Source organism: Ictidomys tridecemlineatus, chromosome 16 (assembly GCF_052094955.1).
Source record: "Ictidomys tridecemlineatus isolate mIctTri1 chromosome 16, mIctTri1.hap1, whole genome shotgun sequence".
NCBI lineage: Eukaryota > Metazoa > Chordata > Mammalia > Rodentia > Sciuridae > Ictidomys > Ictidomys tridecemlineatus.
In genome coordinates, this window is record NC_135492.1 from 7,806,731 (window position 1) to 7,826,237 (window position 19,507).

The 19,507-nt window shown below is 34.7% G+C and overlaps 1 protein-coding gene across 1 annotated transcript in view; it reads right to left on the reverse strand.

The window, feature by feature from the left end:
* Nucleotides 1–18,453, reverse strand: part of LOC144371428 (ankyrin repeat domain-containing protein 26-like) — a 56,446-nt gene extending 37,993 nt beyond the window's left edge. The window contains exons 1-2 of the mRNA XM_078033748.1: nt 18,287–18,453; nt 9,650–9,787 (exon numbers count right to left, since the gene is read on the reverse strand). Coding sequence (XP_077889874.1) covers nt 9,650–9,787; nt 18,287–18,453 — 305 coding nt within the window. The remainder of the gene's footprint in view (nt 1–9,649; nt 9,788–18,286) is intronic.
* Between the last annotated feature and the right edge of the window lie 1,054 nt (nt 18,454–19,507).

The window sequence follows — 19,507 nt, forward strand, 5'->3', positions numbered from 1 at the left end:
GTGCGGTGAATTTGAAAAGCAGTATGGAGATTCCTGGGAAAGCTGGGAATGGAACCACCATTTGACCCAGCTATTGCACTTCTTGGACTATTCCCTGAAGACCTTAAAAGAGCGTACTACAGGGATACTGCCACATCGATGTTCATAGCAGCACAATTCACAATAGCTAGACTGTGGAACCAACCCAGATGCCCTTCAATAGATGAATGGATAAAAAAAAAATGTGGCATTTATACACTATGGAGTATTATGCAGCACAAAAAATTACAAAATCATGGAATTTGCAGGGAAATGGATGGCACTAGAGCAGATTATGCTAAGTGAAGCTAGCCAATCCCTAAGAAACAAATTCCAAATGTCTTCTTTGATATAATGAGAGCAACTGAGATCAGAGAAGTGAGGAAGAGCAGGAGGGAAAGATTAACATTAAACAGAGACATGAGGTGGGAGGGAAAGGGAGAGAAAAGGGAAAATGTATGGAAATGGAAGGAGACCCTCATTGTTATACAAAATTATATATAAGTGGTTGGGAGGGGAATGGCAAAAAAGAACAAGGAGAGAAATGAATTACAGTAGACGGGGTAGAAAGAGAAGATGGGAGAGGAGGGGAGGTGGGATAGTAGAGGATAGGAAAGGTAGCAGAATACAACAGTTACTAATATGGCATTATGTAAAAATTTGGATGGTTCAACCTATGGAAATCAAAACAGGATTCATTAATAAACTTAAAAAAACATAACATAATTATTTCAATAGTTGAAGAAAGAGCATTTGACAGAATACAGCATCCATTCATGTTCAAAATGGTAGAAAAAATAGGGATAATATGAATGTAACTGAACATTTTAAAAGCTCTATACCTAAAAATCCAAGACTAGCATGATTCCAAATGGAAAAACAATGAAACATTTTTTCTAAAAACTAGAAAAAGACAAGGGTGCCCTCTTTCACCACTTCTATTCAACATATGAATATTGAATTTCTAACCAGAGCAGTATGGAAAAAGAGATTAAAGGGATATGAATATGAATAGAAGAGCTCAGAATATTCCTATTTGCTGACAACAATATTTTATATGTAGAAGACAAAACTACACCACAAAATTTTTAAAACTCATAACCACACTCAGCATAGTAGCAGGATATAGAATTAACACTCATAAATCAATTTTGATCCTGTACACAAATTATGCATCAGCTGATGAATCACAATGGATTCAAAACAATTTAAAAAATAAAATAATCAGGAAACAATCTAAGAAGTGAAAGACCTCTATTATGAAAATTACCAAACACTAAAGAAAGAAATTGAAAAAGACCGTAGAAGATGGAATATTTCAAATGTTCACGGATTGGCAGAATTAATGTTACCATAATTGACATACTACCAAAATGCTATAGTTTAAATGCAACCCCTATTAAAATGTCAACGATATTTCACAAAGAAATAGAAAAAGCAATCATAAAATTCACTTGGAAAAACAAAAAGCCCAGAATATTCAAAACAATCCTTAGTGAAAAAAAGTGAAGGAGACAGCAGACATCACAAGATCTGATCTCAAATTATACTATAGTGCTACAAAAATGGCATGAGATTGGCACCAAAACAGGCAAAATGTCCAATGGAACAGAAAAGACATCACAAAGACAAAAATCACATAATACTGTCTTGTTAATCTAGACAAAGGCACCAACAACATACATTAAAAGAAAAGACAGCCTCTTAAACAAATGGTACTGAGAAAACTGGAAATATGCATGCGGCAGAATCAAATTGAACCCCTACCCCTATCCCTGCACAAAACATAACTCAAAGTACATCAAGGAACTAGGCATTAAACCAGACATCCTGTACCCACTAGAAGAAAATATAGGCCCAACTTTTCATCATCTTGGCTTAGGAACTGACTTCCTCAATAAGACTTCTAAATTGCAACAAATAAAACCAAGAATCAATAAATGGGAAGGATACAAAGTAAAAAGCTTTCTCACAGGAAAGAAAATTATCAAGAACATGAACAGAGAACCTACAAAATGGGAGAAAATCTTTACCACCTGCACCTCAGAACATTAGTCTTCTGGATATATAACGAATTCAAAACAAACCAGCACAGGAGGCTGAAAGAGGAGGAACAAGAGTTCAAATCCAGCTTCAGCAATGGTGAGGCACTGAGCAACTCTATGTCTAAATAAAATTCAAAACAGAGCTGGGTATGGGGCTCAGTGTTAGAAAACTAGCCTTGCAGGTGTAAGACCCTGTGTTTGATCTTCAGCATTACATAAAAATAAATAAATAAATAAATAATAAACAAGTAAATAAGTAAATTGTGTCCATCTACAACAACAAAAAAAATAAAAATAAAATAAAATAAAACATAGGGCTTGGGATGTGGCTCAGTGGTTGAATGCCCCCGAGTTGAATCCCCACTACTTGCTCCCATGAAAAAAAAAATCAAAAACTTAACACACACACACACACACACACACACACACACACACAACCCAATATAGTTAATATTCTCTTCTAGTGGTCATAGGATGTGAATAAATGCGCAAAGGATCTGAAACTGGTTGTTCACAGAACAAGAAATACAATTGGTGAGCAAATATATTTTTTCAATGCTCAATATCCAACCAGCAGTGTATGAGGGTACCCTTTTTCCGCATCCTCACCAGCATTTGTTGTTGTTTGTCTTCATCATGGCTGCCATTCTTACTGAAGTGAGATAGTATCTTAGGGTAGTTTTAATTTGCCTTTCTATGATTGCTAGAGATGGTGAGCATTTTTTTTATATATTTGTTAATTGATTGTATATCCTCTTATGAGAAGTGTCTGTTCAGGTCCTTGGCCCATTTGTTGATTGGTTTATGTGTGTGTGTGTGTGTGTGTGTGTGTGTGTGTGTGTGTGTGCGTGTGTGTGTTTGTGTGTGTTTAGCTTTTTGAGTTCTTTGTATACCCTAGAGATTAGAGCTGTATCTGATGTGTAAGGGGTAAAAATTTGTTCCCAGGATGTAGGCTCCCTATTCACCTCACATATTATTTCTCTTGCTGAGAAAAAACTTTTTAGTTTGAATTCATCCCAAATTAATTAATTAATTCTTGGGTTTAACTCTTGTGCTATAGGCATCTTATTAAGGAAGTTGGGGCCTAGCTCCACATGAGGAAGATTAGGGCCTACTTTTTCTTCCATTAGATGCAGAGTCTCTTGTTTAATTCCTAGACCCTTGATGCATTTTGAGTTAACTTTTGTGCATGGTGAGAGATAGGGATTCAATTTCATTTTGTTGCATATGGATTTCCAGTTTTCCCAACACCATTTGTTGAGGATGCTATATTTTCTCCAGTGCATGCTTTTAGTACCTTTGTCTAATATAATGTAGTTGTACTTTTGTGGGTTAGTCTCTGTGTCTTCTATCCTGTACCATTGGTCCACCAGCCTGTTTTGGTGCCAGTACCATGCTGTTTTTGTTACTATTGCTCTGTAGTATAGCTTAAGATCTGATATAGTGATACCATCTGTTTCACTCTTCCTGCTTAGAATTTCTTTTGCTATTCTGGGTCTCTTATATTTCCAGATGAATTTCATAATTGCTTTTTCTGTTTCTTTGAGGAATGTCATTGGGATTTTGATCAGAATTGCACTGCTGGTGAGATTGTAAATTTTTGCAGCCAATTTGGAAAGCAGTATGGAGATTCCTTGGAAAACTGGGAATGTAGCCACTATTTGACCCAGCTATTCCTCTTCTAGGACTATACCCAAAAGACCTAAAAACAGCATACTACAGGGACTCAGCAACATCAATGATATAGTAGCACAATTCACAATAACTAGACTGTAGAGCCAACCTAGATGCCCTTCAATGGATGAATGGATAAAAACGTGGCATATATACATGATGGAATATTACTCAGCACTAAAAAATAATAAGATCATGGCATTTGCAGGGAAAAGGATGGCATTAGAGCAGATTATGCTAAGTGAATTTAGCCAGTCCCCCCAAAACAAATGCCAAATGTCTTCTCTGATATAAGGGAGGTGACTCAAAATAGGGAAGAGAGAAAAAGCATGGGAAGAAGATTACCTATACACAGGGAAGAGGGGTGGGAGGAAAGGGAGGGAGAAAGGGAATTGCACGGATGGTGGAAGGAGAGCCTCATTGTTATACAAACCACATGTATGAAGATGTGAGATAAAAAGGAATAGTGCTACCTTAGATTAAGAAGAGAGAAGTGATGGAAGGGGAGAGGAGAGGTTGGAAAGATAGGAAGGATAGTAGAATGGAATAGACATTGTTATTATTGGTGTATATATGTGAATGCATGATCAATGTGAATCTACAACCTGTATACTCAGAAAAATGAGATATTGTATCTCATGTGGTTCAAATGTATGATATGTCAAGGTCATTGTACTGTCATGTGTAACTAACTGAAACAAATAAAAATAAAAAACCGAATTGTAGTGCAAAATAGTACATGTAAAATGGCATAAATTGATATAAACATACTTTATATTCAGAGGTAAAATTGTGCTTTAAATTTGTAATAAGGATTGTAGTGCATTCCACTGTTATCGTGCACTTAAAAAATTATACAATCAATAAAAAGTAGAAAAAAACACAAAAATGCTAAATTTCTCTAGAAATTAGAAAATTCAAATTAACATTACAATGATATTCCATTCTTGGTCCAGTCAAAATAGGAATTATCAAGAATACAAGTAACAATAAATGCTGGAGAGAATGTGAGAAAAAGTTACACTCATACTTTGCTAGTGAGACTGCAAATTGGTGCAAGTACTCTGGAAAACAGTATGGAGATTCCTCTGAGAATGTGGAATGGAAAAACCATTCAACCAGGTATCACCCCAGTTGAATCTTGATTTTATTTGTTGCAATTTATAAGTCTTGTTGAGGAAATCAGTTCCTAAGTTGACATGATGGAGAGTTGGGCATATATATATATATATATATATATATATATATATATATATATATATATATCTCCAAGGGACTTTAAATCAATTAAATCAATATACTACAGTGACACAGCCACATCAATGTCTACAGCAGCCCAATTCACAATAGTTAAGCTAAGGAAACAACCTAGGTGAGCTTCAACAGATGAAAGGTTAGAGAAAATGGGGTACATATACACAATGGAGTAGTTCTTATCCATAAAGAAGAATGAAATTTATGGCACTTGCTGGTAAATGGATGGAACTTGAGACTATTATACTTAGTGAAATAAGCCAATACCAAAAAAACCAAAGGCCAAAAGTTCTCTCTGATCCTAAAAAGAATTAGATGTAGCCCATGTATGTAAAAAATACACTCTACCGTCATACATATTTAAAAAATAAAATAAAACCTGGTGCTGAAAAAAAAATTAAAAATAAGAACAGCGATAAAAAGCTTTAACCTAACGCACACGTTTAGTAATGGAAAGAGATGGCTAAAATTCAATGGTCTGGACACACTAAATCAAGACTAGAAATAAATGAAGAAACTCTTACAGAATTATGCGAGTTTGAGATCTTCATTTTTGCAGGTTCTCAGCCTAAGTATCTCCCATATATTTGCAGACACCATATTATTGACAAGTATGGAGGAACCACCACAGAAAATGCATTCCAGATACTCTACTGCCTATATCACTATTTCACTAACATGACTCCACTCTCACAACACTGACAAAGAAAATTGTTACTTAACAGTGCAAGCTATCACCATTCAGGAGTCACAGATAAGACATAGGAAACTACAATAGAGACACCATTTGGAAAATAATTCAATATCACACATTTAATCAATAGCGTAAGACACATCATCCAGGGAAACTGTTTCCTAAGCAGACACTCAAATAAATGTGGAAAAGATATATATCCTTGAAGATGTACAAATTTCAATATATAAATATAAGAAAGATGAAAAGCAAAATAGCATGACTGTTTTATAGTTAATTACCCTAGAAACTATTTCCAAAGATAATGCAATATAAAATATGCCTGAATAAAATTCAAAAAAATGTTAAAATAGTGAATTATTTCAAAGATGAAGCAAAGAAAAACTGAGTAGATTAAGGAAAACAATGCAGGGCATGAAAAAACAATTCAATACAGATTCTGAAAAAGAATCAATTAGAAATATTGAAAATAAAGAGCTCAATACCTCAAATAAATATATCCAGTTGAAGTTAGACCCATAGACTAGATCAAGTGAAAGAAAAAAATACCAGAGCTTGAAGTTGATGATGAAATATCACATTCAGACAATATCAACAACAATCAAAATAACTGTAAACAAATTACAAAACCACTAGACACAATTCATAGACTACTTTTATGAATCACTGGTACACATAATGGAGAAGAGGTACAGGCTACAGGCAATGAAAGCTTTCTATAATAATGGCCAAAGCAAATATAAACATATCAGAAAAATATTAGATTTCTGAGTAGAAATTTTAAGGCCCAGGAAATGGTATATTTCAAACCCCAAATAAAAATGTTAAAAAAGAAACAAAGACAATAATTGTAAAATGGATGGAAAGGGTGGTCATCATGTTAAGGTGAAAAAATCAGAAACAAAACCCCAATTATCACATTCTCTCCCTAACATGTGGAATCTGGGAAGAAAATAAGAATGACTAGAAAATGATGGAGGGAACATTAAGGAAGAGGGAAGGTAACCGGGGATGAAAAAGAGAGTAGAGGGAAAAAGAGGAGAGTGGTCCGGATTCAAGTATTGTATATGTGTGTATAGAAATATCACTGTGAAATTCACTAATGTAGGCACTCAATAGGAGCTGATATTAACAGTTGACAAGAACACCTGGTTTTATAACAAGTCCAATCTGCTATCATGTGACCATATACAAAACAGAATGTATAATTTAAAAATATTCTTACTTCTGCAAAGACATAAAATTTCAGGGCCAAAATTTATGTAAAATTTCTTCAGACAATATCATTTAGATGATAAATTTCTTATAGTTAATTATTAAGATATCCTGGATTCTATATGAGCAAGAAAGATATAAAAAATATGAATGGAATTTGAACATTTATTTTTTTCCACTCTTCTTTTGTGATCAAACATTCTTACTCTTATTTACACAGAGCATGAACACCAAGAGTAACTCATTTTTTTAAGTCTTACCTGGATTGAAATTTACTGATGTTCTAGATTGTGCTTTCATGTATTGAAGTATTAAGTTCCTGTTTCTATATTCAAAAAAAGCAATAAAATTGGTATTTTAACACTCATATGAAAACACTGACCAAATATAATTCAATACTTTATAATGTTTTAGATCTAGTATCAGAACTTTTTCATATGCTCTCCTAATCTGTATGCCCTATAAACATTTTGTTAACTTGAAAATTATTTGTAAAATGTTTGTTTTTTTCTGTTTTGTGAGATGGTATTTCATGATCTTATATACCTGGGCTCAAGCAATTGTCCTGCCTCAGGCTCTTAAGTAGCTGGGGTAATTGCATGTGTCACTGCACTGATAGCTTGAAGTGAAAGAAGAAAAAAGGTGAAATGATCATTAATTGAGAACAGGAGAGGTAAATATATTAACTAGTGTAGCTTAAACTCAGAAAATGCCCTGTCTCTGTAAAAAATAGTTTTCTGTTCTTGCACAACTTCTTTCTCTTAGGCTTAAGGCCTTTTAAAAAATAAGGGTTGTATCACTTTACTTCACCAGGTTGTTATGGAGATTTACTAAGATAATATTGAAACATGTTAAGCAAAATAGTAAAATAATGGCATACTTAACTACTTACAATCTCAGCTAGAATTAATGTGCATTTTTCATAGGTTCTAATATTCAAAAGTTAAAATTATTTTAAAAAGTGCTTGAGTCCTAATTTTCATGATCAATTGGGCTCTTCTTTGTGCTTTATAACTCAAAGCAAATCAACAATTAATTTATAAGTATTTATAAATGTCTCCTTAAATTAGAGAATATAATCATCCCCTTCTGTGAGACTAATCAATAATAACAAAGGTAAGAAATTAACAAATGCCAAAAACTTGGACTACTACTATTTCTTCTCTACCTAGTTGAACAGAATCAGCAGATAAGTGTAGCTACATTTCCATGTTGATCTCCAACTGACTTGGAACACAAAATTTTCTTTAACACAATGGATACTGAGGAGTCATGATGGGGCTTAGCTCTCTTAGATTCAATGAATCTGCTTAATCTATTCCTTTTGAGGCAGACCTTAATAAATGATGAAAACTTTCGGCAGCGATTCTAACAGCTTGGAAATTTCCATTACTTGGGAAAACTACTAGAAGTGCCAATCTAAATCGGCACTCACCATGGAAAACAGTGATGTGGAACCCCCTGCAGTCAAAGAAAATCTATTTCAAGGGATGGAAGGATTTGGCGCACAGATCTGTTAGCCAAGATGACAGAAAACTCTGATCTCTTCCAGAGATTACTTGAAGCTTTACTTGAAGCTTTCTAATAGATTTGAATGATTTTAATTTTATGACAGAAAAGACAAAGTCCTAAAAGGATAATGCACCAGAAAGGGCAAGGCTAATATGGGGATTCCACGTAAGGTTCCTAAAAGGGGGACAGGGTCAGAGTGCTTAGTATTTGTTGGCCAAAGCTAGAGGCCAAGATGTCAAAGCAGAGTGCTTCTGCTTGGAAACAACTGTTGAATAAAAAAGCATGAGTGCATGAGAACTAAAAAGAGTGTTGAGTCTAAGTGTGGGTTATTATGAAGACTCAGGGATTGGATAAGTCAGGATATTTTGAAATAAAAGCTCTTCACTACCAGACTGCAGGGCCAGGTCTGGCAGAAACACCACAGCAACAGAACTGACAGAGACAAAGGAACAATTTAAAAATCTATTTATTCCCCTCCATCTGACTACAGAATTATCTTCCTTACACTTCAAGGATATCATTAGGTCCTTGATAAATTAAAGGGGGATGGTAGAATAGCTAACTTCAGCTAAACAGGGAATTTCAAGACTCAAATAGCAAACTATAAAATCATAGGTGTGATACTATCTTTCCCTATGAGGCGGGGTTATGCTTGAAATGAATTGGATAATGCTGGAAACCCTAAGGATAAAGGTTTACAAAGTCCTAAGATATTAGCTAGTGGTATATCTCAGTGGTAGGAAAATTTCCCAGCATGCATGAGAAGAAAGAGAAAGGAGAGGGGAAGAGAGAGGAGAGAACAAACCTTGAAGGTGACTCATGCACACATCACTACTTATTTTTTTTAAATAACTAATCCATTTTAATTATGTATATATGACTGTAGAGTGCAATTTGATTCATTGGACACAACTGCAACAACTTTCATTTCTGATTTTACAGGATGTACCATTGCATCATATATGCAGTCATACCTGTACCAAGGTAATAATGTCTATCTCACTCCACCATCTTTCTTGCCTCCATTACCCCTCCATCCTTCTCTTTGCTTAATCAAAGTATCATCACTGCTTCTTGGCTAGACTTTGAAGGGTTTCTGACTAAAGAACTGTCCTAACTCACTACAGTTCCATACATAGTAATGCTATGAAATCTCACCTCATATATAAGATGCAACAGCTGTAACTATTGTGGATATACATCTAATGTTGATTAGTATTGTAATGTAAATACTTACGCAGTATTTCCACTAGTAATGGCATAAGACAAGGCAATCTCTCCACAATTATCTGAAGCAGACACATTAACACCACTTTGAAGAAGCAGCTCAGCTATGTGTGTTGATTTATGTTGCACAGCCAACATGAGGGCTGTTCTAAAATAAGAGAGATAACTTCAAATTTAGGTATTTTAATAAGTTTGTTTAAAAAGCCATTGTAATATATTTTACCAATTTGACATCTAGCTTTACATACACTAACAGACAAATACATCTTGGAAGATCAAATCTTTATCTTTGTAAATCATTTTTAAGTCTAAAAGGAAAACAAACACATAAAAAAAATCACGTGTCCCAAAAGGGGAGAGTTACAATCTTAAAATCCTTCAATGAACATTAATTATGATGAGGTCATTCATCTGGAGTTAGCAAAGATTTCAATGAATTAAGCTCCATTTCTTTCTTAGAGTGATGTAATATATTGTAACTCACAGTCATCCAAAGGTCAAGGAGTAAAAAAGGTATTTGCAGGTATAACATAATAACAGTAGCACTGGTGATAATAATAATAATTGTTGCTTCAGTCATTCACTCTGAGAAGCATTTGCCAGGCATTGAAATCAATGCTACATGCATAATCTTGCAACCAGATTTCAAGCATACGTTACACTCTTTTTCATTATAAATGTTCAGGATTTGTTAAGACTAATTAGACGTCACTTAGGAAAAATCTGAAATCAATATTCTACAAATTAAGTAATTTAAAGAAAATAGTCATATAAAGGAAAAATAATTCTCAATGTCTATCTATACTCAACACAGCATTTCCAAAAGAAAACTATACCAGGAGAAGATGAGATATTGCAGAAAATTTAAAAAGTTCAATACTGAATAAAAGCACAAACTAAAGTCTATATTTTACAAAACTAACATGAAAACTCTAGCTAACACAAGATTATGTGATCAACAAAATCAAATAGTAATCATCAGCCAATAATTATAAGGGCATGTGAATCATACTACATACTCTTATTTGTGTTGCTCAGTTTGAATAATTGCTTTTCTCTTTAATTTTAGTTTATGTTCATAAATTTCACTCTATTCCAATGATTATTTCATTCCCATTAATTTAATATTTTTAACTTGAATGATTTTACTACAATATTAACCTTTTACCAAAAAATATAAAGTACTATACCTTCCCTTATCATCAACTTCATGTATGTTTGCTTTGTTCTTAATAAAAAATTCTACCATCATCTTTCTGTTTTTCTTTATGGCGAGTAAAAGTGGTGTTTGGCCACTCTGAAAAACAACAAATATAGTTTATTCAAAAAATTACTACTTTTCAACTGAAGTTAACCTTACAAAACACTATATGAACATAAGCATATAATAATAATGTAAATTAAGAGTAGCCACTCTCTTCTCTTCCCATTCTGCTTCCATACGTGCTGCTCTTTCATTTTGAGATGCCTCTCTTCTGCCTAGAGTGGCCACATAAACTCCAGCATTTCTAAAACTGCTTCATACATTTAATGTTTCCATGGATCTTTGCCGCTGTCAAGCATTCATCCTGGCATCTTGGAGTTATGTAACATGAACCCTCCTCAACCAAGAGCATCTTTAGGACATAAAATGTATTTTATATTCCAATAGACCCATTCCCTAATACATATTAGTAAAGAATATAAGTATTATATTTCACTAACAAGCCAAATTCTCAACTCACTAGTAGGGTGTATAAATCATATTCTGAAGATCATCTACTTTTCCAGTAATACCAAGCCTCATAGAAAAGATTCCTTGTTTTACTGTTAAGAGAAAATTTACACAACTGTGAATTGTATGTCCAGTAGTACAGAAATAGCTTTTCCATTGCTTAACACCTACTTGACACTGATTTTTTATTGGAGATATTCACATGTGAACAATTGAAGTTTCAGGAATATATTTCTGAGAGCTTTCCAGCAACATGGAAGTTTTCTCCATGTTATACAAGTCCACTTGATTCTTTTTTATTTATGAAATTAGAATCCCAGATTCCAATGTAAGAAATTTCTGCTTAAAATTGATAGAGTCTGAGTAAACTATGTTGCTTTTTCATAATTGTTCCTATGTCTTCTCTTATTATAAGTTGAAAGATATTTATCTTACATGTCAGAAAGTTCAATACAAAAATATATTATTTTATGCAATTGGAGAAAAATTTTCCAACTAATCCACTGAGAGGGATTAACAAAGAGAAATAACCAACTCAAAAAAAATTAGCACAGAGCTGGGATTATGGCTCAGTGGTAGAGCACTCACCTAGCACATGTGAGGCCCTGGGTTTGATCCTCAGCAGCACATAAAATAAATAAAATCAATGTATTGTGTCCAATAAGAATTAAAATATAAATATTTTTAAAAACTCCAAACAAACAAAAAAACCACCCAGTCAATAACTGAGCAAAAGAACTAAAAAGAAATTTCTCAAAAGAAACACAAATGTCCCAACTATATATAAAAAAGTCTTCTACATCTCTAGCAATTATGTTAATGCAAATAAAAACTACACTAAAACTTTATCTTACTCCAGCCACAATGGTAATTATCAAGAACACAAACAGTAATATATACTGGTAAGAATGTGGGGCTGGGGATGTGGCTCAAGCGGTAGCATGCTCGCCAGGCATGCGTGTGGCCCGGGTTCGATCCTCAGGACCACAGACAAAGGTGTTGTGTCCGTTGAAAACGAAAAAATTAATAATAATAAATATTCATTCATTCATTCTCTCTCTCTCTCTCTCTCTCTCTCTCTCTCTCTCTCATTCTCTCTCTCTCTCTCTCTCTCTCTCTCTCTCTCTCTCTCTCTCCCTGGTTAAAAAAAAAAACAATGTGGGGGTAAGGGACACGTTTACACTGTTGGTGGGACTACATACTAATAAAACCACCCTGGAAAACAGTTTGGAGATTTCCCAAAATCTAAGAAGGGAACCACAACATGAAACAGCTATCCTATGTCTCAGTATTTTCCCAAAATTAGTAAAACAAAATTTTACGTGTAACTGTATATAAATACAGTCACATGTGTGTTTACAGTAGCACAATTCACAACAGGTAAATTATAAAATTAACCCAAATACCTGTGAATGGATGAAAGGATTAAGAAATTCTGGTGCACATACATACAATGGAGTATTACTCAGCCATAAAAATACATTATGTCATTTGTTGGTAAATGAGTTGGTATCCAAGAATATCATGCTAAGTGAAATAAGTCAAATAAGAAACTCAAAGGTAAAATGTTTCATATGTGGAAGATGGAGTTAATTAAAGAAAAAGAAATGAAGAACAGAATATCAAAAGATGTAAAGAAGATCGTTAGTGTAGAAAAAGAAGATTGAGAGGCACAGAGATAATGAAAAAGGGAAGGCAATGAAGAAGGAAATCTTTAAAATTCGTGTTATATGCATATATAAATATACCACAGGTAATTGCACCCTTATGTATAAGTAAAAAGAATCAACCAAATATAAATAAATAGACAGGTGAAAGGAGGTCCAGGAGAATAGGAGGGGGAGAATGGAGGAGGAGGGGTAGACAGATGGAAAAGAGGGAATCAATGACTCAACTGGAATTCCATGCAAGTAAGATTTTGGGGGAATTAATTCAACTACTATGTAAAACTATAACTCATTGAAAATGTATTCTCACTTGTAACGACAATCCTGGTAACATAATGCTTGGTTATTTTCCAAAATTCTTTTTATTCTCATCCACTTTAATTGCTACTTAAAGTTACTTATAATTTTAGGCAAAATTTAATTCAGAAATTTTGTGTATCATCAAGATTTATACTGATCTACACAGAGTACTTGTAGCATCATGAAAGGCACTAAACATTTGCATTTTTAAGGAACAAAGCGGAAGACTGATACATAGTACAGCTGGCAAGGTCCATGAGTTATCTACTTCTAGTAATAATTTATATATTCTAGCAATGAGTGACCTAATCAGCCTTTCAAAAATTCCAGCGGAAACATTATTTTTATAGTATATATAGAGAAAACTATTTAACTTCCAAATTCTAAATTCAAACAATTAATCCCATATGAAAGAGATTCATAATATATTATGTAGTCCATATTCTTGTATATCAGTAGAAAACACCATGAAATCTTTATCACACTATATTAAAAAAGAGGAGTTGTAACCTCATTTATAGAGGCAAAGTAGGTGATTGGAGTAAGTGCTGCAGTTGCCAGAAGCAAACTGAAGAACATGTGTGCCCAGCATGTGGGAGGCAAACCCTGCACACCACACCACACAGTACTATGGCTCAAGGGGACCGCATCATGTTCCTTCACAGAAGCTTGAAGTTCAGATTTCTGCATGAGTCTCTTGAATTCTAAGTGTGGATTCAACTGATGGAGGCAAACTAAATACACACATGAGCTACAAAAGGAGGAGGAAGAATACGAGGAGAACTTCCAACATTTGCTAGTATTTTAATAAAAAGAAAATTTGTTTATGATCAGTATTTTTTAACATGCATTACTGTTAATTTTAAGAAAAATTTAAAATATTTTGAAAATTATAGTGATTGATGTATATACCGTGTTTTTGGCTTCAATATCTGCGTTGAATAAAAGCAGTTTTGTTGCTATTAATGTGTTCCTATAAAAGATAACATAGTGGAGTGGAGTTTCACCCTTGTTGTTGTGAACATTTGGATTGGCACCATGTTCTAGAAGAATAATTGCACATTCCTCTTCCTCATATTGTAGGGCCTGTTGGTTTTAACCAAGAAATAGATTGTTAATTTTGGAAATCCAAGAAAAATATTTCACGTTTTACTCATTAGTTATAACTAAATGGCATTAACCAATTTTTCTTCTAAGCATTTCATCAAATTCATTTCCTGCAAAACCACTGGTATATCTACCTTCATCAATGGTGTGTTGCCATCACTGTCACACAAATTGACATTACATTTCCTCTTCACTAGAAGAGCCACCGCTGCTGGTCTGCCATAGGCACAGGCATAATGTAGAGGGGTTCTGTGCAATTAAGAAGCTTTATTAGGAATTCATAAGGTACCTTTTAAAATATACAACTATTTATGCAGTTATAAACAATAAGTAGCTCATAATTCCTCTATTTTCTTATGAAGAAGGTACAATATTTAGTAGCTGTCATTACTTATTTTATTAATGAATGATTAGCCTATGCCACTGACATTTTCTTCTTATTTCTTGTTTCTGATACTACTGGGGATTGTACCCTGGGTTACTCAACTAATGAGTCATATCCTAAGCACATTTTTATTATATAAACAATTTTGATGCAGGGTCTCACTAAATTGCCCACTGTGGTCTTAAACTTCCAATTCTCTTGCCTCAGCATCCTAAGACACTGGAATCATGGGTATGTGCGACTGTGACTGGTTCCATTGATTTTACTTATTTTTGTTTGCTTTGTTTTCATATTGCTGGGGATAGAACCCAGGCCTGAAGCATTCTAGGTAAGGAGGGGCTCTACCACAGAACCACATCCCCAGAGCAGAGCAGCCCACTTGCCTAGAAAGAAGATGGACTTGATATTTAGCTCATCTTCAGTATGAATTCTACTTTAGACTCTGTGATGTACTAGTTATCCCACAGTCTTACTCTCCCTCAAATTCCTAAAAAAGTAAGGATTAAAATGAGTATCTCCCTGAATACTACCAGGATGCTTAATGGAGAATCTATGTAAATCATCTGAAGGTTTTGTAACACCAGCAACAGCTCCATAGTTGGTAGCTATTGTAATCAATATTATTGCTTTTTATCAACTAAGAGTATTTCAACTAATAAGTTAGTAGTATTGTAGTGATTTTTAAAAATATATTTTTAAAACTATGTATTTCAATGAGTCTAAGATGATTTTTTTCTTATCATTTTAACAACATTGACAATGGAATCCCACTAATAATTCGGGCTGCATTACAACTATAATTGGCAGCATTTAGTTTTTTCTTCATAAACAAGATAAAGAACCATCATAATTCATGGTGCCTTACCTTAAGTGAAATGTGAGACAAACAATAGATTTATGGCAGTTCTCATGACATGGATGGCATTTAAATTCAGTTTAAATATGTATGATAGGTAAAGTAGGCTGAATAATAACAGTAAAAGGCCAAACCGAAAGCAAACTTAATGCCAAAGGAAAAAGAACCCAAATGAATTAGTATGGTTAAATTAATTCAGTATTTATATATATGGGATTTATATATGAATCAGGTATTTTCAATGTTCAGTATTTAATACTGAATTAATTTTTCACAAGGGATGTTTACAATTTCTTACCTCCATGAATGCATGATTGAAAAGGAGGAAGAACTGTTTCATTTGAAATTGAGTCCTATCACGTCAGTTTTAATTAACTGGTCACACCTAGAAAGTTTTTATGTAAGAGTTCTCTGAGATAGTAGAATATGTCAAATACAAAATAAGTAGCTGTGCAGTTCTTGCGCATTAAAAACGTATTCATTTTATGAGTACAAATGAATAGAATTAAAGAATAATTCTTTAATGCTATACTTTATAAAAGTTCCACTTAAAAATACTAAAGTTGAGAAGTTTAGTATTTTTATGTGAAACTTTTATAAAGTAAAGCAATATTTTTCAGGAGTAATAATCTTTTATACTTGCTCTCTTCTATTCTCACCAAAACAAAATTATTAACCTATAATTGCATATGTAAAATAAAATATACATATATAAGAAATGTATGTATAGTAATATCTACAATAGATGAAATGCACTATAGGACATCTATATAGAAATGTACTAGAAAAAAACATAAATGCTTTCTTCATGTTGGCAAAGGCATTCTAAGAAATAATGAATTTGAAAGAAGACTTCTTTTTTTCCTACCTCTCTTTTTGAAATTTATTATGTTGATGACGATGACAATGTTATTGTTGTTGTTTTGCTGGGGATTACACCCTTACCCTTTGCTTTGACATGCAAGAAGTGCTCTAACATTGAGCTACATTTCCAACTTGGAATTCTAATTTAATCAGATAAAATACTCTAATTTTACAGATGCTCAAGTGAAAGTGACATATGAACATAGGAAAAAAATATTCATGTCCTTGGCAATAGAAGGAATTTAAGTCTAACAAATGAAATAAATTTCGCAGCTACAATATTTTGAAGATGAAGAGTAGTGGAATTGGGCTGTTGATTATGGCTTGAGCTGTTTATTGCTCCTCAAATAGATGATTTAATGACAACTGCTGTACCACATTTATAACTGTGCATGCCACTACCTACCAATTCCATTTTACTCTCCCTTCCGGATATTTGAGTATTCTTTTTATCCTGTTCCAGTCACTAATCTTTTGGCCATTGGCAAACAAGTAATTTGTGAAAGTTAATAATGTATTTTGATACACAGAATGGCAAGTCTTTGTTCATTGCAAACATTTTCTTAGTGTCATCATGACCCTAAATGACTGCGTGTGGAACTAAAAAATGTACAGATATTTTTATTTGTTTTATTGTGAAATTGATAACCACAGAGAGAGCTCACATTTGGGGTCAGTGAGTATTCTAATGCACAAACCACAAGCAGGGCCTACCTTTGATACTCTTAGTCGCTTCAGAACAGAGTAGGGCAAGCTACAGTAGGGCAGCAGCAGGCAGCACTGTACAGACTAGGCACCCTTTGTGTGCTACTCCCTTGGCCCTGGTGACTGAGAGCTTGCACTGCCTGGATGCTCTCAACCAATGCTCTACTCTTCATGCTTGTACAGATACACAGTAATGGATAACTACAGGAAAGGGTACTGGAACAGTGGAATCAGCAATTTTGGAATTTTGTGCGAGAAGCTTTTAGCAGATGCTTTTTTACTTTAGTCTAAAGTGATAACAAAATTGAAAAAGCATGCTGTGTTTGGTGTTTTGGATAGTGTGAAAGCTGCCAGTGAACTCTAGTGTCCTCTGTGGAAAGGTAGTTAAAGGTAGTTAACTTCACTAACTGAAGTTAATGAAGTATTTCCAGAAAATTCAGGGATTGTCAACACTGTTGTTATGAAAATGGTTGGATGATTAAGATGACACCAAGTTATCCTAAGAATTTCATAAATTAGTGAGTGAAGGATGTGAGAAATAAGTAAAATCTTATTTTTAGAGGTGGAAGACACACCCCTAAATATACTAGTGTGAAGGAATTTTAAAAATATAAAAAAGAAGAAAGAACATGGAGCCATCTTCCCAATTCAGAGTTCTTGTGAGGCTCTTGGGACACAAGAGGTAATAGATTACATCTGAAAAATTTTCAATGCTTTTTAAAATGTGTACATTAAATCTGTTTTGTGTATTTATTTTTTTTAAAAAAAATCAGTGACCTTATAGGGAAATTTTAAGTGTCTGGGAAACCAGTTAAAAATTTGGTTTTGTTTAGCTGCCCATTAGAAGTCCTGGTTACTGAACTTCCAAGGTGTGCAGTTCCTGAATATTGAGGACTCCACAGAATATTAAAGTCAAACATTCTGGTGAAAGGAGAACTGGTATCCTTTCTGCTCTGCTCCCATTGGCACAGCCTGGATGGTGCAGGCTTCAATTCCATCAGCCCATTGGTCCCTTACCCCTCAGTCCCTGGCCTCCCAGACCCTATTACCTATCTTTATGATCGGTGCCATCAACATTACATCCACGTCCCAGATAACGCTTAATTCTTCCCAGTTCACAATTTCTGGCAGCCTGGTGGATCTTCCCAAGAGGGGTATATCCGAAAAACTTGATTCCCAGGCTTATATAAACAAACTTTCTCCAGGCTCTAGCCATCCTAAAGACAATTAGGTAACAACCTCTGTCGAGTGGCCTACCAAAGCAGGTCTGCCACTACCTATATGCCAACCAACTGACAAAATAGTCGTTGCTAGGTGACACTGATAAACACAAATGCACATTCCACAATCTGCATGGCCCTAGGTGATTGGCTCCTGGAAGGTCCGCCCCCTTTATGTGATCAGCGCCTGGCTATTCTGTACAGACCCCACCAAGAACCAGGTGGGACTGCTCTGAGACCCTTCAAGGCCCATACAGTGAGAGAGATGCCCCACCAGAATCAGGTGGGCCTCAATGGCGGGCAGGTGAGAACCCCCCACACCCAGACCTGGGTGGGCAGGACTCATCCTCTCTGCCATTGCGCAGCTGCCTATGTCCACAGCAGGAAACAAATACTGCACTCTTCCTATTACTTTATTCAGTAAATGGCAGAAGAGGAGATCCCTGACTTAAGATGTCCATGAAAAAAATCTGGAAAAATTCAGGAATGCATTTAATTTAAAGCAACAGATTAGAAGAAAACAACAGAATAACTGCGCCAAAAGCAATTTTAGTGTCACTCTGCTGCATCATCCACTCCCTGACATAGCTCTGCTCAACACAAAGAAGGAGTAAGCAGCCCACCAGTTCCACTCAAAAGCAAAAGGAGAATAGTGTAACAACCATCACCCTAGGCTTTAAAGTGTAGTACCAAAATGTCCTGATTCGGTTTCTCCCGACCCAGATTACTGAGCAGAGAAGAAGAGATGAGCTATTTGGAGATGACCTGGAACAAAGAAGTAGTGCAACACATGGATCAACTTGCAGCCGAAGAAATCATGGTCCCCAGTGGCTACTGTGCCCAGAACCCCCACAACCTCTGCACTGTCTCCTTCTGTAAACAACTCTAGCCTTCATTTCTGGCATTCCCTCAGGGTTTGCCATTACATACTTCAGGTGCTTGCTCCAAACAGACTGCAGTAGTTTTTGCCACTGAGGAAACCAAAAGCCACAGAGGAACCCTGCATCTTTCCCTACTACAAAAAGCCTCAAAGGTGTTTGTATTCCCAGT